Source organism: Lemur catta, chromosome 1 (assembly GCF_020740605.2).
Source record: "Lemur catta isolate mLemCat1 chromosome 1, mLemCat1.pri, whole genome shotgun sequence".
In the NCBI taxonomy this organism is placed as follows: domain Eukaryota; kingdom Metazoa; phylum Chordata; class Mammalia; order Primates; family Lemuridae; genus Lemur; species Lemur catta.
Window position 1 is genome coordinate 137,167,519 of NC_059128.1, and position 18,285 is coordinate 137,185,803.

General features: G+C 35.3%; 1 protein-coding gene and 1 pseudogene across 1 annotated transcript in view; both read left to right on the top strand.

Moving 5' to 3' along the window:
- Positions 1-3,809: 3,809 nt before the first annotated feature.
- LOC123641108 lies at positions 3,810-4,821 on the top strand (annotated as a pseudogene).
- Positions 4,822-5,496: 675 nt separating this feature from the next.
- Positions 5,497-18,285, top strand: part of LOC123642207 (ankyrin repeat domain-containing protein 26-like) — a gene marked incomplete at its 3' end in the record, with an annotated part of 29,534 nt that continues 16,745 nt past the window's right edge. Inside the window, 8 exon segments of the mRNA XM_045557147.1 lie at positions 5,497-5,527; positions 5,749-5,801; positions 7,507-7,673; positions 11,874-12,044; positions 13,695-13,728; positions 14,010-14,151; positions 16,194-16,407; positions 18,090-18,273. Coding sequence (XP_045413103.1) covers positions 5,497-5,527; positions 5,749-5,801; positions 7,507-7,673; positions 11,874-12,044; positions 13,695-13,728; positions 14,010-14,151; positions 16,194-16,407; positions 18,090-18,273 — 996 coding nt within the window.

An 18,285-nucleotide genomic window follows, 5' to 3' on the forward strand; every position in this document is an offset into this window, starting at 1 on the left:
TTTAGTAGAGAGGGGTCTCGCTCTTGCTCAGGCTGGTCTTAAAATCCTGACCTCAAGCAATCCACTTGCCTCAGCCTCCCAGAGTGGTAGGATTAAATCATGAATATTGTGAAGTTCATCTTCAGGAAGAATTTGCCCATAGTCACCTTTGGTAAGTGGCAGATCATGGATATTGCTTGTCTTTTAAGAGCTGTTTTGTCATTATTTGGGTATGGAGAGGCAAGTAATACAGTTCAGAGTAGAACTAAGGCAGGACTCAGATTTTGTATTTCAAATTTCAGATGGGAGTACACACCACCACCTGACAAGTGAAACAACAGCAGTTGCAGCCAAGCACAAGCCAAGCACCCCCAGGAGGTGGTACCTTTCCAGGCTTCCACTGCCATCTAGTGTAGCCGCATGGTAAGTGAACGGTAGTCTAGTGGCATGTCATTCCAGTCTGAGGCCAAACCACCCTGCTCCCTACACCAATTATTTTAAAATATAGTTGTAATTATTATTCATGTACAGTGAGGCCAACAGATCAGGGGGCGATTTACGTTAAAAAGATAGTTTTTGTATACTCATGGATCCAAAGAAGTGGGCATACCACACCAGAGGAGCCCACAGGGAGGAACACCAGGCCCAGCAAGGATGCAGTAAAGGAAAAAACGTGCACAAGAGCCTTGATTGTGGTTTCCCCGGGAAAGAGGGGCCAGGGCAGGGAAGCAGGTTTAGGATCGGCTGGTTTGAATAATTTCAGTTTGAATAATTTTAGGCTCTGGGTGGGGGGATAGTGGCCTGGAGCATGAGAGCCCAGGAGAGGATGTGACTGGGCGGTGTGGACTCTGGATTGATTAGTATGCACATAAAAGGTAATCACAGGAGAGTTGTTTGCTCTGTCTGAGAATTGGTTAGATCTAGGAGGGGCAGTCCAGGGCCAGCAAGACCCTAAGATGTCAAAGAATCAGAAAATATAAGGCATAGTTAATACACTTGGCCTATGATTACCCCAGATTTAATTAAAATTTTGAGAGAAGAGTTTATGAATTCCCAAGCACAGATTTTACAATCACTGGTCTGAAGTCAGAATTAACATACTAGTTTGGAAGGACTGGGTTATCTCACACCACGCCTCATGAAATGTTCCTTAAAAATGAGGTCATCACGAATTGAGACTGTACATGTCTCTGTGATGTATCTGAAAGTCACAGGCCGAGTCAGCCCGGAAAAACCTTTGACTGGATCTCACATAGGGTGTGAACTTTTCATGCCCACAACTGCCCTTTCCCACTTTGGCATCCTCTGCCATTGCCTGTAGACATTTTGGGGAATGACAGAGGCTGAACCAGAAGGTGTATCATGTTTTTAGGAATTGGTGACCTTTGAGGATTTGGCTATGGACTTCATCAAGGAAGAGTGGTCCCTGCTGGTCACATCTCGGAGGTGTGATGCTGGAGAACATCAGTCACCTGGTGTCTCTGGGTGAGTCTTTCAACAGTCACTTTTTTAATCAAAAATAAGAATAGTAATTTTTCATATTCCACATACTTCTTTACCCTGATTTATACTGTCGTCACAACTGTGTACTTCCTAAATGGTAGGACAAATTGAAGAACATCATAAATACTTGTAGCATAGTGGTAGAAATGACTGTGATAGGTTGCATTAAAGATATGCTGTAGCATCCTACCATTAGCTTTGACATTTATCCTCTCATGATTTGCTCCTCTGATTAATGATCACTATTCTTATCAATCAGCATGTTCACATTACTGTATATGTACTTTTTAATTTTAGTTGTAGTTATTTGAAACAATCTCATTTTTGAAATCTTAATCACATGTGGTATTAAAACTATATTCATATTTTCTTCAGTATATTTCTTATCATTTTGCTGCACACAGCAACAACAAAAAACAACAAAAATCCAAAACCTAAAGTTGTAATTTTCGAAGACAAACATGAGGATTCAGCTCCATACTGACTGCATGAATGTGTGGTTGGCTTTGTCCCATTTACCTATAATTGACTGTATGTCCCATTTACCTATAATTGTCTGTATGTCCCATTTGCTTTTTGAGTCTCCTGAGAAATATCCTCACTTGAAGGTAATAACTTTTATATTTTTATCTTGAATTAGTCACTATATATTGTATGAAATATATATTATTTGTTAAACACTTTGTTTCAAGCCCATTCAGCCTACCATTGAAATGAAAGATTCTATTTGGAGTAGAGCAATAAGAGTGAAGGTCATACAAACATCCACATCAGATAAATTTTCCAACACAAATTTAACTCTGGAAGGAAGTACGTTAAAGTATTCTTATTCCTAATTATTTCTTTTCCTCAAATTTGATGGAAGGATTTGATGTAAATACTACAGACATTATTGTTGGTATCCACGTTTGACAAAAAGACACTGACAAGCATAAGGAAAAGAGATTTTAAGAATGTGAATTTTCACTGAGATGTCTCTACTTTTATATTCTGACACCCTAATGTTCCCAGTTTGGAATTAATCTTTACACTTGTTAGGGATCTACAGAGGTAAATTATGAGACTATATGATTTTTCCAGTGTTTCAAATGCTTATTGGAATTCTGATCTTTACCTAGAGGAACACTTCACTTGCTAACATGTCAATTGTGTTTTCACTTTAATTATTTTATCTTAGTGCTGTTACAGTGATGATCTTAATCCAGTCAGATGTTCTGATTAGCAGACTCTGTGTGTTGGGGGGTGGGTGGTATTTTTGATCATAAAAAGTAAGGAAAGTAATTAACATCCCTTAATGAATGTATGGTAGATGCAGACTTTTAAGACAGTGATTCTGAAACTTTTTGGCCTTAGGTTTCTTTTTACTATTAAAATTATTGCATAGAGTTAACCAACACCCTGTATTGGGTTTTTATCATTCCCCTGAACTTTTAAAACATCTTACTACATATAAGTATAGTGATGAATAATAGGTAGAATTTGTTTCATGTCATAAAATTTAATATAAATAACTGTACACTGTGCACATCATTCAGCAACTTTCTTTTGTTTATTTAGCAATTATATTTTTCATATCCACATTGACACAAGAAGCTCTGGTTTAAGTTCTTCATAGTATTTCATCATATGACTGTGACAGATTTAATTAAACTCTCTTCGTTATGATAAAAATCAAAATGATTGGGGATTCTAAAGAGCTTTTGTTTAAGTGGGTTAAATCTATTGATATTAACTATATTAGAAATTATAACTGAAAAATTTAAAATACAAGCATGCACACCATACATTCCAGTAGCTGTTAGTCACATCCACCATATTGTGACCCATTAGCCATTAGAGATAAGACATTATGGCACATGTCTTATGTGTACTCTACTGTACACTTCTAAGAGAATGAGAATAAAAATGGGAAATGTCATTTTTTATTATTTAACCTCTTGGACTGCCTGAATGAATCCGGGATTCTCAGGTCAATTTAGAACCACTGTTTTAAACCACATATGGTTTATGGGTGTCAAATGATGAATGACCCCTTGATAATGAAATGGTCTTTAAAGTTTCACTTCTATGTGTGTTTTTCTTTCTTGCTTTTTACTTTCGCTTGTCTTGAAAAGTTTAAATTCAATAATTTTGTTTATAAAGATGAAAGTATTTTTGTTATGTATTCACTTCATATCTCTTGGCACTCTGAATTCTTGTGTGGACTTAGATTTATCCTCTTTTTACATGGGAATAATTAGGTCACTTAAGACCATCATTTTTCTTATAAATTTCTGATGTTTATCCAAGGCTTTCAGTGTGGTTTAGGCTGGAGCTGGAACCTGGAAATGTAGAAGGAAACCCCGCCCCCAATCCCCCCTCCCCAGGGAGTGGAACCTTCTCCATCTTGTGCCCAACTGTAAAGAGCGGCAGTTGGAAGCTGCCTGGCACTGGTCAATGGCGCTTCTACTTGGGGACTCCAGCCTGAGTGGCCACTAGTGGGCCGGCTCCCTTTGTCTTTTTAAGGACACTCGTGCTGCCCCCAATGAAGGATTGTGCTCTGCTGGAGTCAGACGGAGGCTGGAGTGGCTGACCTTACTTTGGTGGGGGACAAAGGTATCCTAGTGGCTTCTGATTCAGGTGTTGTTGAATTGTGGCAGCTGGGTGAAAGTGAGGCACTGATTGTTAGCAAGTTCTGCAAGTAGGAGTATGATGACCTTGTGTCTAGAGTCAGTATCTGGAGCTCTGGCACACAGGATGTCAGTGGTGGCAAAGATTTTTACATCTAGGTTTGAGACCCTGCTCAGCAGATGGCTGTGAATTCATGCTGAGCGTGTGCTGAGCAGGTCACCTGTGCTGCTGCCTCTCCCCTCAAGGACTCTGTTTCTCTCATGCAGTGTGGACAGTAGAGCTTTGCCCTGTGATACCCGCTGTCACAAGCAGGCATCACGGGGGGCTGCAGTGTCTCTGGCTGCCTTCCTACCCCCTGGCTTGGCAGCTGCAGCAAGATGAAGTCTTTGCCTTTGGTGATGAGACTGGGACTGTCTCTGTTGTGGACACCCAGAGTGCAGGCTGTGCCTGCAGCTCAGCCCCGCGCTCTCTGTGGCATGGGGCTAGCGCTGTCCCCACAGTGCTCCCTGCCTGGCCCCTCTCATTGCAGACTGCTCACTTGCTGTTCTGGACTCAGGTCTTTCCGAGGTGTTTAGAAGCTGAGCCCACAGAGACTTTGTGAGAGATGCTACTTGGTCCCCACTCAGTCACTCTCTGCTTACCCTGGTGGGCTGGGACCATCAGGTCGTCTACTGTGTTGTGCCCATAGAACCTCTCCAGGCACCTGGACCTCAGAATGCTGCTGAGTAGATTCAATTTAAGACAGAAAGAAAGTTCCCCATGAATATCCATTTCTTTGCCCCTTCCCCCTCAGCTTATGACACAGCGTAGGAGCCTTCTGCAGTGTGTGGCTACTCTAGACCTGCTCAGTAAATAGGCATGGTCTCTTGGCCGGAGGGAGGCTGGATTCTGGGATCCTGCAGTCACAGGGAGGAAAAACTTCCTTGAAAATGTGCATGTATGTGTGTCTGAGTGTGTAGATCTGTAGTTTTTGGTGGTGATCCATCTCTTACCGTCCCTAAGCATGGGTCCTCCCCTCTCCCAAGGAAGGTTGACAAAAGAGTTTTAAGCTTCCCTTGTGTAGCCGTCTATAAGGAGTGGCCAGGTCTGGGTGGGGCATGGGATGTGGGCATCTCTGGATTCTTGGAAGCAAATCTTATGCTACTCATAGAGAGAGGGTCAATTTTATTTTTGATAACACTTAATTTACCATTATCATGAGAAATGCTTCCAATCACAAAAATCCAGCCCAGCTCACTTTGAGGAAGAGGTAGGACATGCACAGTGTCACGCAACTCCTTGCCATTAAACGGAATCAGAAGTGCATTTTCTGGCTGAATAAAAAGTTTGGCTGCTCCTCTTCCCCTGCTCCTTAATGGCATTGTGAGTGTTTCTGTCATAGATGCCATAGAGCTAAGTTTGGGGATGATAGACAGCTTAAAGGCATTTCAGCCAAGTTAGAAAACGGACACACTGGTACAAAGAAGAAATCTTTGCCACTTTTCCCACCAAAAAATAACCAGGGTCTGACCTTTTCTGCCTCTGGGCCCCTTTTTCTGGATATAGAAAGTCTGAATGCTTTGTAGACACCTAAGGTTTTTAATTCCAGCATCCAGAAGTGAATCAGAAATACTGGTTGGTGAAATAAAGAGTTTAAGTATTGTTTTAAAAAAAAAGTAGAGTTCCTTGCTTTGGAGAAACAAAAAGTTCAGCTTCAGAAAGACATGGAGGTTCACTTGTACCTATTCTTTGTTTTTCCTCTTTATTAATTGTCTAATCCATTCTGATTTTCTACTTATGAAAAGCTCACGTATAATATGGAGTTGTCTAAATATGTAAGTGTGTATAGAAATAGATTATTTCTACCATCTGAATGATAGGAGTTCAGGAAAACTTTCTCATAATCTTTGTTCCTTAATTGATCTAAGTCTCTCTCTCTGTCTTCGAATTGGCATATGAACTGGGAAACTAATTTAGTCATAGACCATGTGACCTTGTGAATGATGATAAGCATAAAGGAAATTGTTAAAAAATGCAATAAGTGGTAGGCTTGTTTTTTCTGTTGACTTAAAGATGAATTGTATTTATTTAAGCAATAAAATGGGAACATATGGGAAGGAAGCAGTGACTGAGAAGAAGTATAAAATGTATCTAGCCTTCAGAGTTACAAAAAAATATTCCCAGACAGAGGAATCTGTTTATTATATTTTCATATATGCTATTTTATTTGTTTAACTCAAACTGTTGGAATTTATAATTCTATTTTGACAATTTTAAATATTTTTGAAAACAAATATAAATACTTTCACATAATTTTTAAAATCACCATTCTAAAACATTTCTGTTGAATGAGACCTTTACCTTATATTATTTATTATAAAGTTTTGGCATGTATGATTTTATCATATAAGTAGCAACAATCCTCAGCCAAACGTTTAGTATTTGACTCCAGAGTAGAAAGCTGAGTTCTGTACATTGATTTTTTAAAGGCAGACAAAAATCTAGAGATATTTTTCTTCAAAAGTAAAAGTAAATGAGGCCTCCTGCCCCTTTCTAAGGTATTAAATTACTTTGTATAAATTACTTTTAATTTGTCTAATTAATTTGATGAATTTATCTGATTCAACATTACGGAATTCTGTCATCTCTTTTGGTGTCATAAAATGCTAGGTAATGCCACTTTAGGAGATTGGGATGAATCATTTAATCTTTCCATATTTTAATTCCATTATCAGTAGATAATGGGGCAAAAAGTGGATAATTACTTATACTCTACAGCCTCTGGCCATAGTACTGTATGGTTATTGCATGAGAAATTTGGGAAGCATCTTATTTTCCAGAATTTCATACCAGCAACTCCACGATTTCACTCTGCTCCTTGTGTTGTGGCAAACTTTGGTTTCAGTGAGCATCCTCACTTTTTTGATATCCCAGGATCCAAATGAAAAAAGGAATGATACAACAAAATGAGGAAAAGAGTAGCTTAGTATAAAAAGGGGAAGCCCCACAATGTCACAGCCTCTGAATCTGCCTGCTTAAGGTAAAATCCAGGTGGTCAAGACAGAAAAGGACACATTTTTTTTGTCTTTGTATTTTTATTTCTCTGTTTCTGCCAATCAAATGGAGTGAAAATTCATATTAGATACTGAGAGTGGATGAGCAATAAACGCACAAAATTAAGGAGGGCCCTTTTTGAAATTTTGTAAAATTCTGTTTCATTCACTTAAACAGAAATGAAGCAGAATTTATAAAAATATCCATGATAAAATAATAATTATATGATAATGATATAAAAGGATAAAGCACAAAATATTTTAATGACTAAAATTATGACAATTAAACTGGGTCAAGTGATAAAAATCAATGAAGGGAAAAAAGTTCTTTTTACTGAAAAAAGTAGTAACAATAATCCTTAGTGTGAAACTTTACTTAAAGGTTGAAGAACAAAGCAAGAAGCACAAAAGTAATGAAATGGAAGTACCAGAAAACCTGTATGATGGTGCCACTAATGATGATGACAAAGATGGATCAATTCAGCAAGGAAAGATTAGAAAACCTGATAATCAGCAATTTGCTAGGAAGGAGAATAAAGAGTGGGATAGGTAAGCCTATAGCAGTATTTAACAGTACAGAATTATTACGATACTATAAAACTAATCTTAATTTGGGCTAATATTCATGATTAATAAATTTTATACTTTTACTAGTGATAGTCAGCCTTCCCTAGAAATCAGAAAAATGCAAATTAACAAACAATGATGTGCCATTTTTCCAATCATACTGATAATTTTTTTAAAAAAATAATAACCAGTGTTGGAAAATGTGAGGAAAATAGCATTCGCATACACTGTTGGAAAATGCGATTGGTAAATCCTTTTTGAGGGGTAATTTAGAAGCATGTATCAAAATTTAAAATATGTGATTCCTTTAACCTAACAGCTTCATTGCTGGAACTAGGTATTACAGGAAAACATGGCTTGTGCAAACATGCAAACATAGATGTTAAGATCATTTATTATATATTATGTATAACATACAATAGTCATATATATATAATACATATAACATGTTAAGGATATATAATATGTGTATGATAAGGATATTTATTATTGCATTGCCACATCAAAAAATTAGAGATAGTCTAAATACCCATCCATAAAGAAATAGTTAAAGTGCTATATCCATAACATAATATGGTATGGAATCACTTTAAAAATGAGGTTGTATCTATAGTGTATTGATTATTTCACAATTAAAGTATATTTAAAGCATTCAGTTTGATGATACATTTTAAACAAATTTTGTTAGACTTCTTGTAATATCTGCTGACTTGCAAAAGGAAGCCACATGCTACCATGGCAATCTACCTTGTTACTAACAAAATTGCTAGTCATTAAATTTTTTGTTCTGTTTATTCTCAATGCATGAGTGCTTAAATATTGGATGCTCAAATTAATCTGAATATTGCCAAGGGATTGCACATGGGGACCCATATTTCATATAAACATGTCAGTATGTTGGGTAAAACTTACTAAAATACATCAAAGGATTTTGATTTACTAAACCAAGACTTGGCCAACTTTTTCTGTAAAGAGCCAGCTAGTAAATGTTTTAGCCTTTGTAAACCATAAGGTCTCGGATGCAGTGCAAGATCTGTCATAGAGGTTAAGTGAATGGGCATGGCTGTGTTCCAGTAAAACTTTGCTCATTCAAACAGGCTTGTGGATTTGACCCACAAGCACTAATTTGCTGACCCCTGTACTAAAACCAAGGTGTTACTAATGCAGTGAATTCTCTTTTTAAAGGTACCCCGTTTGCATTCCATTGTCCTTCCTTTTAAAAGATGTTTCAGTATGCACCACAGCATATTTTCTAGCAGTGACTTCATGTTATATAATTTACATAAGTTGTGTTTACAAAATGAGACTATTTTTTGCATTTCTCCTCTTGTTATAGAATTCAGTATTTTAATATGACCAATTACTTTGTATATTTGATGAGTATAAAATATCCTAGAGTGGGATGATTTTTATCAAGCAAGAAATACTGCCCTTGAACCTTTAATCTTTCTGTGGTTTTTATTTATAAGCATGAACAAAATGATAATCAGCTTATATGATATAGAAATGTTTGTGGAGTCTTTTAGTTCTCTCTCTTTCTATATATATGTGTATATAAATTTGTGAATTTATTATTTAATACCTTGGTCTGGCATTTTTTAAAATGTACATTATTTTAAAAACCTTTAAAGTGTTAAAACATACTATATAATTATCTAAGGATTGAGAAATATAGCTAAATAAGAAAATGAGATCATCTACCACCATACGACTTAGGTGTGATGTCCTTGGAAGAACTGTCTATCCTCACGGACTCAAAATTGCCTTTCCATTCAGTCTTGAACTCACTGCAGTAATTTTCACTCCCATCACTCCTCCAAAATTGTTTTTCTCTAGGTTACCACTGATTTTCACATTAATAACTCTAGGCATGGTTTCTTAGACTTCATTTGATTGACCTGTCCCAATATTTGACCCAGTGGAAAACTCTCTCCTCCCTAACCCTTTCTTCACTTGGCTTTCAGTATGTCGCTCACTCACCTGGTTTTTTCTCCTGCCTTTCTAACCCGTCCATCTTAGCCTGGTTTGTGTACTGCTCCTCACCCCCCACCTTGTACACATTGAAGTGTCAATCAGTATTTATTAATGAGCAAATGTCGTTTACCTTGGATGTATTGTTTTAAACATTATATTAATTCTCGTGGTAAAAAGTTTCACATGGGTTCATTCTGACAATTTTACCTGGCAAGTGTATGCATCTATTGGATTATGTTGACTCTTTCTCATAAGCTACATTCTCTATGTTAATGTTTTTCCATTTAGGGAGAAAAGCCCAATGATGTGGTTATTCATTATTTATTCATTTACTGGTAATTATGATAGTTTTAATTATGGTAAGATAGATCAAAGGAATTGCAAACTTCATGTATATTTTATTAAGAAAAATACAATATAAAGGTGGTAAATTTTAATGGATTTAAAAATCTCCAGAGGACCATAAGCTTTCAATATCTAAAATAAAAAGCCAAAGTTAGAATGTCTTGCTTTTTCTAGTAAGAGAGCTATGCTGGCCAATCTCTTCTGACAGAGTAGCTGCCGATTTTTTTTTTTTACAAATGCTTTGGTTACATGAATTACTTTTGTGCAGTTTGAGTCAAAGTTGTAAGTGTGCCCATCACCTAGGTAGCGTGCGTTGTACCTGTTAGATGTGAATTTACCCGTCCCCTCTTTCTCTCTCCCACCTGCTTGGTTTCCGCTGAGTTTTGCTACCGTATGTGCACATGATTGTTGATCAGTTTCTGGGAAGAGTGGAGTTTATGGATTGGCAGACTTACAGGCGTACGTGGGTTGCCATCATCTGTAGCAGCATGGCGATTTGAATGAGATTGTGGATTGCCTGGGACTCCCAGGCGTGTTTACTGGAGTGAGTTTGTCTCTGACTGTCCCTTGGGAGCAAATGGCTGACATTGATTGGTTGGTGAGTGAGGCTCATGGTCATTGATTAACTAGGTTTAAAACTGGTTCTGGGTGGCTCCTTGTTACCATGGCTATAGGTCATTCCTTTCCGAAGTTTGAGGGACAACTTTAACCACATGTTTTCTGTTTAAGAGTTGCCTTCCATCAACTATATTTAAAATGAAAAATATTTCTAGAATTGTAGACTTATTTTTGAAGTGTGAGTCAAGAGAAATTGTTTAAGAATTGCTCTCAGGGAAGATCTCCCTTTTTTTTTCAATACTTAGTCTTAACCAGAAAAGTTATCTACCAATTTTTTTTTTTGGTACATATTGTTAGGTTTTTGTTTTGTTTTTTGGTATTTTTAGGGGCTCATGCTCAACTGCTAACATAATAACCTCTAATGGGACATTTCGGTCGCTTTGTAAATTTATGTACGTATATGGGAGGGATATTCTTATGCATATGTTTACAGTATCAAAAAGTAATTACAACTTTCTACAGGTAAATTGAGCTTTTTATATTAGTATTAGATACTAAGCTAGAAGTGTACAAAAGCTACCAAATTATTTTATTTTTAAGAGAAATCATAACTAGTCAAAATATTGCTATTTTTGAAGTGTAATGACATGTAAGCATTTTAAAAGTAAAGCTTTTCTCCCCCAAGATAGTTTCCTGATTTCTTCTTTCATGTTACATGTGCCTCATACTATTTTCAAAATTTCATTTAAATGAAACATCATATTTAAAAGCCAAACCAAAGATACAGCACAAATCTAATTATCATTCCCATGTCTAAGGGACATTACTTATAGGCACTGAGCTCCAGCCTTTTAGTGTAGCATCACATTTATTGTAGCATTTATTTCTCATGATTTGCTTCCATGTAGTTTACACTTTTCCTTTCAAGTCCCTAGGAAACACCTGGATACCATGTGCCTTATCTTTGTGCTCACACTCTGTTCTCTAAGTAGAATGGTTATCCACCCCCCTTTTCTTTTACCTCGTGAGCTCTTCTTATATTTTTCCTCCTCTCTAAAGCCTTCCTTGTGCTCAGATGTAAGTTTTCATAGATCACCTCTTCATATCACATTGTATTGTAATTATATATTTACCTGTTTTTTGAAGCAGGGACTATACATTTCCTTGTATTTTCTTGGTACTTCACAGCTGTCTTCTGAATACATGAATTGATGTGAGAACAGGGTGGAATTTTATTATTTTTTTCATTCTTTGTTAGTAGAATTATTAGAAAACATTGGCTTTTCTATGTGGATTTTTTTAAAGGGGTGTTCCTGCCTTTCACATGAAGGAAGTAAAGACAAATGAAAATAAAAGCTGGACTTCAGAAGAATCTGTGATGATACCAGTGTTTGAGGAGACCAACTTATTAACTGGTAGCCTACTGCAAGCAGATGATGACAGCAGTTTGAGTGTAACAGATCAAGATGAAGGAAGGTAAAATCTATACATTCTTTATTTCCCTGTGCAGGGATGTTAGCAGTGATTCCTTTTTTCTGGAAATAGGATAGTGTAGTCTGCCAAAGCTAGAGAATACTGAGCTATATCAGTGCTGCTGAAAGATTGAGTAAAATGAGGACTAGTGAATTTGACAAAGAGCAGTTTCAATAAATGGTTACCATGGAACCTTTACTGTAGTGACTAAGTGTCCACAACTCAAGAGAGTTTGTACTGGGAATGGCAATAGAGAAATGGGTGGTAAGTGAAGAAGAATGTGGGATTCAAGGGAGTTTTCTTTCTATTTTTATTTTAAATTAGAAGCTAGTAGAGTATGTTTGTGTGCTGTTGGGAATGATCCAGTAGAGAAGAACATGTTTCTGAAATTTAATTTTCTTTGCGTGTCTAAGCATTAGAAAGGTTGCTATGTTATCTTTCAAAGATTTGTGGTAAACTGATTGTCCATAGTACTTCATGTATAGTTTTATGGTAAGAGATTGTTTTTTTCAGAATTGGTTCAGAAATGAAATATTCTAATATAACTGAACATGCATACGATGACTTAAAAGTTAAGGTATCGTATATAGATTTTTAAAAATGATGTAATAATAAATATATGAACAGTTAGGCCATACTGAACAGAAAACATTCCTTGATAATTGTATATGTTACAGTACTTTAGATGGTAGCATCATGAATAGCTATGATTTTGTAAGGAACTGTAAAATATCAGGTGTATCAGCTTTATAGTTTAGATTCTAGGGAACAGAGGAAGATTTTGTTTACATATAATAGAAAAGAAAACTATTGATAATCTATTGCAGATTATTAGTTTGTGATTATAAAGTTCTACAGTATAAAAAACATGTTTCCCTGTACCAACAGTGTCATTGACATATATTGTGTGCTCATTAAGTATGTGTTAAATGCATGAATAGACAGTTGAATAGATGAATGAATGCCTGTTGATGAATTTCTTTAAAAATAATTTTTAGTTTATTGAGAGTAAATTGCCTAGTTATAAAGTCTTTTCATTTAAAAAATAGTTGCAATATTCAGAAATTATTTATAATTATAGCCAGAAATGGAATGATTATATGTATTCCTCTGCTGTCATGTCACTTAAAAACAATAAAAAATAAATATTGCTTTCACAGCATATTGTGAAATACATGGTTTGAAACTAGATATCTTGAGTTTGAATGCTGGGTCTGCTACTGACCAGCTATATGGATTTGGGCAAGTTACTTGGCCTGTTCCTATTTTCTTTTTTTTTATAAAATACCTAATATGTTACCTACCTCACAGAATTGTTGTATTAAATTGAGTTTCACACATGTACAATGCTTAGAATAATGCATAGTAACTGTATAATAAATCCTGAAAATGCTAACTAGTATCATTTCAAAAGGTTTTCCCTCACATAAGGACTTAATTAATATTTTCTAAATAGGTATCTGTGCCAGTAAAAAGCTTGTCTTTACTGAAAAGGACAATAACAAAAAACCTGGTATATTTATGTCACATAATGCAAGTAATATGTTTTTCCTAAGTGCAGAAATTTTATGTTAAAAGGCAATAGTTGTAGATATTCTTTGTATTTTATTTAATGTATATTTGTTATTTACCTGAAATAAATTGTCTTTTTAGGCCTGCAGAGGAAACATCTGAGGAAAAGAACAAGGTATTGTAACAAATAAATTATCAAAAATATTACTGTTAAAAATACATTATAAAAGGTAAGGTGAAAAAATAGAGAATCTTTTTTTGTGAGGATTACCTTTGAAAAAGTGATTAAGAAACAATAGCCATTGATATATGTATCCTTTTTGCAAAAATCAGTTATTTTAAGAAGTACCTATGTTTTTGTTGATATAAAAAGATGTATAATTACCATTTCTGTACATTTAGTATGTGCTATAAATATTTTGGGGACATTTTGAAACAGTGTCATTTATTTTATAGGTGAAAAACCAAATACTTCCTAGGGATGACCTTGATGACTTAACTCAGTCATCTGAAATAGTCTCAGAGGATTGTGAGTTACCTTCCTCGAATTACAAGAACTTTATGTCGCTCATTGAACAACTTGGAATGGATTGTAAAGGTAGGACCATGGCATAAGTACAAGGCCTTTTTCATGGATCCTGTAATAGTGTATGCACACATTGCTTAGTACTGTACCATAAAGCACTGATACTTTATAGTGATACTCATATAAGAAATATGCTTTATGTTAAAATAGTATAACTGTGGTATATTGTACACTCTCAGCCAAAATTCCACTGTGCTTTTTTTTTTCTCAGTGTGAGTGGCACTCCCAGTGTTTTTGTTGGCTCTCCTGCTTTCCTATGCCTTTATTCAAGTTCATGTTACCATTGTCTCCCAGCTGGAATACTGCAATAACCTTAGAACCGTTTTCTCTGCTGCCCCACCTCCTGAAACCCTGGTCTACTCTGCAACCATAGTTACATATTTAAAAAAAAAATGTAGATCTGATCATGTTACCCCCTTGCTTAAAACCCAGCTACCACTTTTCACTGCTATAAGGTTAGAGATCTCAGTCCTCTGGTTTTATCCTGCATCATTTCATGCCCTTCTCACTCTTTGGGTCCCAGACACTGTCTTAGGTGTTTGTACCTGTAGTCAGTAGCTTTAGTGGGGTATAATTGATGTATGATGAACTGTACATATATAAAATGTACAATTTGATAAGTTTCCATGTGTGTATGCACATGTGAAGCCATTACTGTAATCAAGAGAGTTAGCACATCCGTCACTCACAACAGTCTCCTCATGCTCCTTTAAATTCCCTTATTAAAAAAACTAATAAATTGTTTTCCAAAGTATTTGTACCATTTTCCATTCCCACCAGCAGTGTATGACAGTTCCAGTTGCTCTGTATGATCACAAACACTTGGAATTGCCAGTTATTTTTTTTTGTTTTTAGCCATTCTGATGTGTGTGTGTTGTGCATATCATTATGGTTTTAACGTGTATTCCCCTAATGACTAATAAAGTTGAACGTTGTCTCATGTGCTTATTTTCCATCTGTATATCTTCTTTAGTGACCTGTCTGTTCAGATCTTTTGCCATTTAAAAAATTAGGTTGTTTATTTTCTTATTTGTTGAGTTTTAATAGTTCTTTATATATTCTGGATACTATTCTTTTATTAGCTATGTGTTTTGCAAGGTTTGTTTTTCAGTTTGTGGCCTGACTATTCTCTTAATAGTATCTTTTGAAAAGCAGAATTGTTTAATTTTGATAAAGTCCATTTTATCTGTCTGTTCAATTATGGATTTAGCTTTTTGTGTCATATCCAAGAAATCTTTGCCTAGCACAAAGTTACAAAGATTTCTCCTATGCTTTCTTTAGAAATTTTATTGTTTTAGTTCTTATGTTTAGATCTGTGCTCCATCTTCCTTTTAGTTTATGATGTGAGGTATGGATTCAGACATTCAGGTTCATCACTGCAACTCAGGGAGTGTGGTAAACTCCGCCTCAGTTTTTTCTCCCTGTGTCGTGGCCTGGAATCTCGATCAAGGCAGGGAGCTGGGCCATTCCTTAGGCTTATTTCATTTGTTTCCTGTCTTTCAGGGGTCAGTGTCTTCATTGGCTAAAGTCCACTGTCTTGAAAATCATTGTTTTATGTATTTTGTCTGCTTGGTTTTGGTTGTTTCAGATAAGAAGGAAAATCAGTCCCTGTTACTCCATCGTGGCCAGAGCAGAGTACAACAGAGCTTCAGCACATGCTGTTGACTCACGAGAATGCTTTTCTTCCCCCTTTGCTTCACTGCTTCCCCCTTTGCTTCACTGCTTCCTTCTTATCCTTCACTTCTCAGCATTGCCATGTCTTCCCTGGGCCCAGTATGGATCAAATTCTCTTATGTGATCACAGAACTCTGTTTTCCTATAGCATCTGTCTGAATTTATAATTGTAACTTTTTTTTTGTTTTTGTCTTCACTTAAGCTAAACAAGAGCAGAGGTCTTGTCTGTTTTAACTGCAGAGCTTAATATAGTCCACTTAATGCACATGCAATAAATACTTGTTTAGTGTATGAATGAGCGAATGTTAAAATGTACAGTCCTATATATCCAAAACGTACTGATATATTTTATTTCTAACTTTTTATTCTCCCTGAGACAGATTGTGTTAGCCTATTGAAAATCCAGGATGCAGTTCTTTCATATGAAAGATTAATAGAACTTAAAAAAAATCACTGTGAACGACTTACAGTAAAAATTAAAAAAATGGAAAAAAAGGTTAGTGTACTACAAATGGAGCTATCTGAAACAAAAGAGATAAAATCACAATTAGAGCACCAAAAAGTTTCTTGGGAGCAAGAAGTCTGCAGTTTGAGGTATGGCATCTTTCTTTTAAAGAAATGTTTGAACTGTTTACTTTATACTCAAGATATATAGGAGAACTTTTGTAATTACTGATTTGCCTTTTGGGATTTAACAGGGGAGACAACTTCTTAGTCTTAATAGAGTGTGAAATTTTTAGAAATACTATAATGAGTTTTTAACTTGAATATTTCTACCACTAATTAAATGCATATTCTTTTAAATCATAATTTTATTGGCTATATAGAAGTCTACCATATAGAAATCTCATTATTTATTTAACAAATTGTATTTTGGGTTTTAAAACTTCTGTATTGTAATTAATGCTGCAAGGAACATCTTTTTTTGTGTCTTTTTTTACATTTTTAATTATTTACTTTGAGTAAATTCTTCAATATAGAATTATTTGGTTAAAGTATAAGAATGTTTTAAAAAAGGTCTTTGATCAATGTTTTTAAATTGTTCTTAACATTTGTATTAATCTACAGTTCAACCAACAGAGTAAGAATAGGCCATTTTTCTCAATGCAGAATAATTTTTTAAACATTTATACAGTATTATTCTTAATATGCATGAAATAAAAAGTAAAATGAAAATGATTACTGATTAGGTTATTGAACGTCTGTTTCCTTATACAGATAAAATTAATTTGAAGTTCTATGTTGAAAACACGTATTATTTTTATTTAATTAAATATTAGCTCTTATTCCAAAGTGATTTTAAAGTTCTTTGTAAAATGCATAATAATCAGCAAGATAAACTGAATGTATTACCAGAAGAAGAAACATAAGAAGTATGAGGTAACAGATATTAAAATCCTTAGTGTAGGCCTGGTGCGGTGGCTCACGCCTATAATCCTAGCACTCTGGGAGGCTGAGGCAGGTGGATCGTTTGAGCTCAGGAGTTCGAAACCAGCCTGAGCAAGAGCGAGACCCCGTCTCTAATAAAAATAGAAAGAAATTAGCTGGACAACTAAAAATATATAGAAAAAATTAGCCAGGCATGGTGGCGCATGCCTGTGGTCCCAGCTACTTGCATGGCTGAGGCAGTAGGATTGCTTGAGCCCAGGAGTTTGAGGTTGCTGTGAGCTAGGCTGATGCCACAGCAACAGAGTGAGACTCTGTCTCAAAAAAAAAAAAAAAAAAAAAAAATCCTTAGCCTAGTCTTGGTTTATAGTAATCTGCAGGTATATGTTGTGTGAAAGACCTCTGAAGGTGCTTTTCTTACACTGTAAATCATTTTTAGGGATACCTGCACTATTTCATGAAGATGAAAATTTATTTCTAGTGAATTTATAAACTTGTTCATTAAAAGTAACTTCTTTTAAATTAATTACCTTGAAATGATCTATCCTAATTGAGGAGTATTTATAACTGGTCAGGAAAAAAGAAAGGTAGTTTTCAACTTGTAATTTAACTGTATAATTTTCAATATCTTTTTCATAACATTTACCAGAGTGATTAGTATCAGAAACTTACCAATTGGCAGAATGTTCTTTCATCACTACGTTTCAAGTATATATGTACTTGGAAGAATTGAAGTGAGAAACTAAAAACAGGAGAACTAGAAAAAAAACTTTCAAGTACATAGGAATTTTATTAGAACAATATGCCAACACATGAAGAGCCAGGTCAGAAAATGATTTTTTTTTTATTTTATAACAAGATCAATTTTAAGATAAGTTATTTAACTTCAGATTTACCTTAAAACAAGAAGAAGAGAAGAAAAGAAATGCCTATATGCTGTATGAAAAAATCAGGGAACAGTTAAGAAGAAAGGAAGAGGAATATAGCAAAGAAGCTGAAGTGAAACAACAACTTGAACTGACTCTGAGGACACTAAATATGGAATTGAGGACAGTAAGAAATAATTTGGATCAGGTGAAAATTTTA